Source organism: Sesamum indicum, linkage group LG8 (genome assembly GCF_000512975.1).
Source record: "Sesamum indicum cultivar Zhongzhi No. 13 linkage group LG8, S_indicum_v1.0, whole genome shotgun sequence".
Taxonomy (NCBI): domain Eukaryota; kingdom Viridiplantae; phylum Streptophyta; class Magnoliopsida; order Lamiales; family Pedaliaceae; genus Sesamum; species Sesamum indicum.
The window spans coordinates 3,770,877-3,779,101 of NC_026152.1; the positions used below are offsets into that span (position 1 = coordinate 3,770,877).

An 8,225-nucleotide genomic window follows, 5' to 3' on the forward strand; every position below is an offset into this window, starting at 1 on the left:
ACCCTCAAGACTAAAAAGAAAAGTAATGACAAGTAAAGAGAAAACAACTGACAGAGAAACTAAAATGAGAAGAATGAAATACAGAGAAAATTCTTAATTCATATTATATAAAATTAGGTCTAGTTATTTTTTAAGGCACATTTTCTCTTTCGTCTTTCTTATATTACAGTGTTACAGAATTGGGGAAGTACATGAACAAGTCAATCGACTAAAGCAATAATGATTTCTAGTCTATCATATATACCGGATGGTCAAAAGTAGTCATCAATGGCCAACTCTTTTTGGCCTCAGCTGACTAATTTTGTTACAATGCTTACTGTCTTGGATTAGTGTTATATTACAGTCTTGGATTGGTGTTATATTACAGTCTTACAGTATTAGGGGAAGCACATGAACAAGTCAATCGACGGAAGCAATAATGATTGCTAGTCTATAATATGTACCAGATGGCCAAAAAGTAGTCATCAATAGCTAATCTTTTTTGCCTCAACGGACAAATTTTGCTACGATGCTTACAGTCTTGGATTAGTGTTAAGTTTCCCCTTTTCCCATTTTACGTATACAGTTTTACATTTACACTCTCACTAAGTTCCAGATTTTTACCAAAGATATTTATTTTAGCAGGTGAGGTACAAGGATAATTTGGTTACTAGCAAAATAGGAAGTTTCCCCAAAAATTTTCCTGATGTAATCATTTTCCATCAAAACCGTAACTGCACGGGAAGTTTCATAAAGTTGGTAGACCTAGAGGGGAAGTTAATAACTCTCCTATATTGTTTTCACTTACTAAGAATTAGATATACGGTATGTTCTTACTGAGTGAGATTGATACTTGACGCTACTGCCATTCTTCAAGCATTATTGTAAATTTAAATGGTTTTTACCCTTTTGGTTAAATTCCCGATTTTCTTAGCCTCTTAATATGCCACTTTCTTTTAGGACTTCCTACTTTTCTTCACCGAGCCTGATTCACTAGTTACTTTTCAAACTCTCACCCATTTTCCTCTGGAAGTCTGATTTTGTTGCGCGTATGTAGTTTTTTTGTTTTCTATCACCTGATTACAAAATGTGTTTTCAGATCTCATATGTCCTCGACACAGAGGACTGCTTCATTCGTCTGGGACGGAGAAGGGAAAACAGGTTGCCAGGAAGACCGTCACGCAGGGTGCAACGGTTTCATCAGTTTCTGGCAGCATCTCTATGATCTGATGGTGCCTCCCTCTGTGATGCCGTGAGGTATTTATGCACTTTCTCCTTTTCCGAATGGTGTTTTCTAAGTAGAATTGATGTTTTGACATATAACTGTGTGTGTGCTCGTGCACGCCAGATTTCTGCTGTTACTCTCGGTCCATTGAGGAATCGTCCAGCAAGTCACACCGATTCAATCTGAACGAATTGAGTAATGACAAGGGAACAGCATTGAGTTGGACCTAATGATCTGCGAGATTGATGGCAACGGTGGCACGTTTGTCTGCCGTAAGTCTTCTGTACATAAAAGGCTTGGCCTATAATGTTAATTGTAGAGAGTCTCGTGTTTTGCTCTGATTGTATTGGTTTCATGGGCAAAAGCTGCCCTGCACATCTTTCTTCTTCTTGTAATAGGTTTTCTTGCAAGTTTCTGGCAGTGATATTCTGCTGGATGATGTAAGAGATACAGATGGAATAGGTGGTTGTAATGGTATAGCAGATTTTCACATTTTAAATTCGTTGAGCATGTTATAATGTGTATAGAATTCACTTCACATTTGTGGGCTGTAACTTGTATGTATTTTCCATATGTTAGAAATTAGTTTATTTCAAACAGTTGGTTTCATTGGGTTTCCTGTTATTATTGATGATTGGATGCGACTTTAACAAATAGAGAGAAAAGGAATACACGATTTGTATTCTACATCTTTTTTTACTACCATAAAAGATACAATTTATGTTTTGATAAATTATTGGGGTTAGACCCGAAATCACACTTTTCTCCAAAAATGGAACTTTTAAAATTACATTTATAGTTTTGAGAATTTTTCCTTTATAACTTTCTCTTTTTATTAAGATTTGAACGAAATTATATATGGGATTGTTCATTTACAAGCATTCTTCCTTCTAACTAAACATATTTGACATCTTGAATTTTTAGGTTCTATGACTTCTCAAATTTACGTTAATAAACACAGACCATAATTTCTTAATTAAGACGACATAAAAAGGAGATAGATAAGTATGTGAAATTAAAATAGGACTTTGTTGGAATATGATAATTTTATTCTTTGTTTATTTAAAGTGATAAAAAATATAACTAGAAATTGATTAAATAATTTCAAAGTTACCTATACCCCTTCTCTTTTGACGCCCGCCCTCTATAATGTTTTATTTTTACTCTAATTAGTTATGATCGCACGTAATTTTGATAAGTGTATAAATTTTTTTTATGTGAAATGATAAAAAAAATTATTAATAATTATAAATTATAATAAATATGGAAAAGTCAGGAAAAAAATGTGGGGTAGTAGGTAATTAAGAGAAAAAATAATTATAAAATTATTAAAAAATATTAATATTACTAATATTTTTAAAGAGAAGAAATGAAATAAAGAGTAAATTGGAGCGATTTAGAGTTGGTATGATCAAAGGTTTTTTTAAATAATAATAATATAGATGGTGGGTCGACGAGAGTGATGTCAATTCAATCAATTAATTGTTAGTATCAACTGTCATGTAATTGTTTGGATAGAAAATATCCGAATATAAGACAAAAATTCATAAATACAGATTTTTTCCCCATACATATGGGTTTGGAAGGATATATCCATCCAAATTGGACTAGATTATAATTTGTATTTTATTCTATTATAATAAGTCAAATAAATATTTTATTGATTGAATTACTTTTATATATTTACACGTTATTGAATATGAGAATGCATATTTTTTCACCTTATAAGAGTACTTTTGTTGGAAAAAAATTATTTGACATACAATAAATTAATAATAAGTCAATCGAGGATAAATTTAAATTTTTTATTATTTTAATTAAATTTAATAAATTTTAATTAATAAAATAATATATTTTAATAATACTAAATATAATTTTTAAAATTATAAAAAATTTACTGTAATCACTGAAAAATCATAAAAAAAGGGTCCAATGATTATTCCTTAAAATGAATGAATGTGTAGAGGCGTGAGGTGAAGAAGAGCCCACAGACCAAAAGTGAAACTGTGGGCCACTTTCAGCGGCCCGCCGCCGATTTCCTCATCATTTTCAGATGTGCTATCATTCAACTTATTATTGTTTTTTTATTTTTCAATTACATATTTTTGATGACTATAAATTTTAATTATTATTGAAAAAATTAAAAGTTAAAATCCCAAAACCTTATTAAAAAAGTATTGAAATAATAATTTTTGATTAAAAGTTTCTTATAAAAACAAATTATATAAATTATAATTTCAACATAATAATTAATATTATTAAAAAGAGAGTATTTATATATAGTTGAGTTGAGGTGTTGTATTATATTTCTCTTATTGGTGTGGAGCAGTGGAAAGCGCGCCGGCTATTTTCTCTCGCAAATTCGTTCCGCCTCAACAGCGATCTCATGGCTTCATCCAACACTCTCAAGCGATGGCTGAGGCCCGAGGTTCCTCCCATGATCTTCACTTTTTTTTTTTTTTTTTCCTAGGAAAATATCTCCTCGCTAAATTTAGACATTTTTCCTAGATTTTTTGATCGATGAATCGATCAGATCTGATGGTTTTTTGGGCACGTATTGTTAGGTGTATCCGTTGTTCGCCGCCGTTGGAGTGGCTGTCGGGATTTGCGGGATGCAGTTGGTCCGTAATATTTGCATTAACCCTGAAGTCAGGTAATTATTTTACGCTGCTTTTGATTATTATAGTTTTATCTTTAACATTTTTAATTTTCGCTCTCAGTGGGTCTTTTCTGATCAGATCTGTTCAGAGTATTGAATTTTTTCTTGCCCTGGTTTAGGTTTTTGTTTTTAAGTTTTCCTTGTTTGTTGATGTGTATATGTTTTCAGAATAGTATCAATTATCAAGCATTTTGGTATTATAAGCAATGGTTTTGCTATTTTCACGTGATAATAGAAAAGCTTATAATTTTCAGTCCACCATTTATTCCCTTTTGCATATTTGTCTAATCTACTTGTTAGGAAGGAAAGAATTTAGAAAGAGACGCATGATTTCTAGCTTCACCATATCGGATATATGTGAATTTTATAGAAATGTTTTTTTTTTGGTTCTGTACTCTGTCTGATCTAGACGGCCACAAGAGTTTTTCTTCTATATCGAAGATCTCTTCTTTGTGGCAATTAAAATTCAGTATAGCAAACAGAAATTTCATGTACTTTTTAATAATTATAACAAACCATTATGATGCGTCCTTCGTGATATTGACATAATTTGGCATGACAGTCTTGGCAAGTTGGCAGGGACAGTCACATTCTAGATTAGGGAGGCAAAGAAGTGTTTGATAAATTACTATTACATAATACCCAAGTGAAATAGACGAATTAAGAGGGCAAAATTTTCAGTTCTAAACCATTACAAATGAAATACCCAAATGAATAGATAAATTAAAGGGCAAGATTTTCAGTGCTAAACAATTAGAAACGGAGTTTGCACTTAGTTGTGATTACACTAATGGCCCCAAAATTGGTGGTGTACCCAAAATATGAGATAAATCAGTGCGAAGGAGGCGCACAATCAATGTGCTTAGTCCATTTTCTTACATATATTCTTGGAAGTTCATCGCCTGAAGATTGACTTTGGAGGATAAAAATGGAAGAAAATGAAATTTAATTTTAAGCTTCATCATAGGGCTTTTGTTCCTTGTACCCTTGAACCAAATTGATGATCACAACTCTTTTCTCTAAGTTAATCTCAGCCTAATTGAAAAGTTTATACTTGTATTTGTGAAATGCAGGGTAACCAAGGAAAACAGGGCTGCTGGCGTGTTGGAAAATTTTGCAGAAGGGGAGAAATATGCCGAACATGCTCTTAGGAAGTTTGTTCGCAACAGGGCTCCAGAAATTATGCCATCCATCAACAGTTTCTTCACTGACCCTAAATACTGATTCTGATTGTTTTTGAGACTGTACCGTGGAGTGAAAACTTTCACTTTTTCACTCGGATTTTATCTAAAACATAAAAAGAATGGGTACACATTCAGTTGAATAATTTGTATTGAAGATTTGGAGCTTTCAGCAGCTATTCGTTATTAATGGATTGCATGATTCTTGTTACATGCAATAGCTCCACTTCTCAATCTCCAGAAATGTTTCATTCCGCTTTTTGGTTTACATGTTTTATTGTTCTTTAACTATGTGCATTGGAAGCTCTCTTCTGCGCTTTATTCCTGGGAATTAAGTTACAATTGTTCCATGAATGAGGAGGACATGCTAATGGCGTCATTTTTCCTTGTGCGACTAATCGAGAACTTTACCATGCATATGAGCAAATAATAGAAATTTCTGTGTTGCAGGTTGGAGAGACTTGGATTCAATTCTGGGAAGTGTAAATCAAATGTTAATGAAAAATTCTGTGAGCTAGAATCAAGAAAATCAGCATACATCAGTTTAATGCGTTTGTCCCATTGGTTTATTTGGTTAAATGACCCAATTAGTGCATATTGGTGGAAATTAGACAAATATGAAATCAAATGAAAAAATTCAAAACAAACCAATGACTTGAACCGATTCTCAGTAAGCGTGGTAGCAACGGGCAAACAAAGTGGAAGGTTTGTGCCGTTACTGTGGAATCCTACTCGAGCAACAACTAGGTCATAAAATTAAGGGTAAATTACATTTTGTCATTTGAACTATAATTATTTTTATATTTTCGTATTTTTTTTTTTATTTCGACTTACCATTTTAATTTTACGAAATTTTGCACTTTATTATTTATAATTATTTTTCCACCAAGTTTTTTATCAAAAAAACATCATATACAGTGTACATATAATATTTAAGGATTATGTGATGTGATGTTTTTTACATATGTACAACATGTGATGTTTTTTGGGCAAAAAGAACAATAAAAAAACGATCATATATGCTAAAGTGTAAATTTTGCAAAATTGAGATGCAATTTGATATAAAAAAAAGTTAAATACAAAAGTATAAAAACAGACATAATTGGGATGGCAAAACGTAATTTGACCTAAAATAAATGCAAGATTTCTAGTAAAATCTTCCCAAAAGGGGATTGCATAAAAACACATCCGCTTGTTCCTAACATGTGTAGAATAATTTATATTGGTCATCCAAGAAAACAACACAATGCTAACCAAAACCCCAAAACCATAAAAAAATTTAAAAACAAAGAAAAAGACCTTATCAAGAACACAATTTCAAGAACGTTTCGGCTACAAAGCATAAGAAACCTGAAAAAGGGCCAAGGAAAATCACAATTTTCTCACTCCCTATGTCCTGTAGACCAGAATCATCCAATACAGAAAGGAATCAACTACAACGAATTTAGAGTACAGGGAAAAATAAAAAGTGGTCCTCAAGAATGTGAAAAAATGTATAACAAACAAAATGAGTACTCTTCATTTGATAACTAAGAGGAACCTGAATTCTATTGGTCGATTGTGGTGACCTCTTGCCACACCCCATCAACGGCTTCTTTCCACAATGTGATGCTGTTGTCACCAGACGCCACAGCCAGCAAGTTTCCGGTCAGGGACCATGAAACTCTCCAAACAGGAGTCTTAAAGTCCTTCAGTACTTTACCCTCCCACTGGTCACCTTCCTTCGCCACGGTCCATATCACAACTGTACCATCCTGAGAAGCACTTGCTATAGTGGACTTTGGCAGCCCCAAATTTGGAGCCCAAGCAACATCCCTCACCCAATCAGAATGCATTTGAAGTGCAGGGAAACAGTCCATTTTCCAGTTACCATTATATAGCTTCCACACCTTCACTGTATTATCACAACCACCAGAAGCCAGCTTTTGAACGGGTTCAAGCACTCCTGATCCAACTAAAGCACCAGGGGCCATCGAAGGAGCCCATGAAACAGAGGTAACGCCTACAGGGTGAGCTTGGTCGATTTTTGTAGTGTCCCAGCCACCTTCTGACTGAGCTGTGTAGACAGATATATTCCCATCAGAAGAACCACAAGCCAAGCAGAATCCCAGCTCATGAGGCGCCCATGCAATGGAATTGACAGATGATTTGTGGTCGAAAACTTGAAATTGAGACCACTCGTTCTGATTACCTTCTTTCCAGATGATAACTTTACCATCATAAGAACAAGAAGCAAGTGCTGAGCCGAACTTGGGGTGCGCCCAAGCTACCTGCCAGACTGGACCTTGATGTCCACTCAAAGTAGCCAGATGCTGAGATGTAGAGTTGTTGCCTACACCAATTATCTTTATGGTAGCATCCGATGATGCTGTTGCCACACGTTTTCCATAGTAATCCATGGATACATCATGAACAACATCGTTATGACCTGTTTCTATCTTTTGTGCAGGCATCTTTTCTTGTTGGTTATATCTTCAACTCAATTTCCTTATATTGCTGTATTGTTTGGCTCCCAACACCTGTATTTCTTTTTATTCAAATGCAATCCAAAGTTAAGAGACTGATCATTAATCCCCAATACGAGTCTCCAGATCTCTCCAATTTCTATTATTACTTATCCAGCAAACAAATTAGCCCAACACATTAAACAATCAACTTACAGTTCCCAATGTTTGATCTCAAAACATCAAATTCATCAAAACTGAAACAAAGGGACTCCAGAAAAGATCGAATCAAAACCCGTTTCAGCTAAATACTAGATCCATATTTTTTCCAAAATCAGCAATTTACAAACTTATAAAACCAGGGCTCTGCACATAACCCCTCACCATCAGTCTTGCCAACACGCATACAAATCCTCAATCTTTTTCTCATATACATACCTATGTATGGATTTAAGGTCAAGAAAACCTATTATTCTAGATCAATTGTTTTCATCTATAAAATGAATCAGACTATCACCTTTCCCTTTCAAGTTTCTTCCAAAATCTGATTCATAAAGTCGAAATCTCACAAAGAGAAAAAACGACCCTACATCAGAAAGACACAAGAAGCCTTAGAAACTCAAGCATTAAACACAGATGAAATGGATCTAAGACTTCTTCCCAGATCTCAACAGTTTATAACGAACTCTTAAGATTTACCGAAAAAAAGGAGAAGAATTTCCATGAACTAAAGGATG

General features: G+C 33.9%; 3 protein-coding genes across 3 annotated transcripts in view; 2 read left to right on the forward strand and 1 right to left on the reverse strand.

The window, feature by feature from the left end:
- LOC105167686 (paired amphipathic helix protein Sin3-like 2) overlaps positions 1–1,786 on the forward strand; it is an 11,431-nt gene extending 9,645 nt beyond the window's left edge. The window contains exons 23-24 of the mRNA XM_011087488.2: positions 1,079–1,236; positions 1,328–1,786. Of these exons, the coding sequence (XP_011085790.1) occupies positions 1,079–1,204 (126 nt within the window). The 3' untranslated portion in view covers positions 1,205–1,236; positions 1,328–1,786. The remainder of the gene's footprint in view (positions 1–1,078; positions 1,237–1,327) is intronic.
- Positions 3,475–5,332, forward strand: LOC105167687. Its single transcript, XM_011087490.2, has 3 exons — positions 3,475–3,632; positions 3,769–3,857; positions 4,937–5,332. The coding sequence occupies exons 1-3, from the start codon at positions 3,591–3,593 to the stop codon at positions 5,085–5,087; spliced, it is 282 nt and encodes a 93-aa protein (XP_011085792.1). The 5' UTR covers positions 3,475–3,590; the 3' UTR covers positions 5,088–5,332.
- Positions 6,323–8,214, reverse strand: LOC105167688 (protein transport protein SEC13 homolog B-like). Its single transcript, XM_011087493.2, has one exon. It carries the CDS (start codon positions 7,495–7,497, stop codon positions 6,592–6,594), a length of 906 nt encoding a protein of 301 aa, XP_011085795.1. The 5' UTR covers positions 7,498–8,214; the 3' UTR covers positions 6,323–6,591.

Excerpts from the sequence above, each read along its gene's own strand:
- LOC105167688 (XM_011087493.2), bottom strand. The coding sequence starts at position 7,497 with ATGCCTGCACAAAAGATAGAAACAGGTCATAACGATGTTGTTCATGAT.
- LOC105167687 (XM_011087490.2), top strand. The coding sequence starts at position 3,591 with ATGGCTTCATCCAACACTCTCAAGCGATGGCTGAGGCCCGAG. Across the intron at positions 3,633-3,768 it reads AGCGATGGCTGAGGCCCGAG|GTGTATCCGTTGTTCGCCGC; the intron begins GTTCCTCCCATG and ends ACGTATTGTTAG. Across the intron at positions 3,858-4,936 it reads TGCATTAACCCTGAAGTCAG|GGTAACCAAGGAAAACAGGG; the intron begins GTAATTATTTTA and ends TGTGAAATGCAG.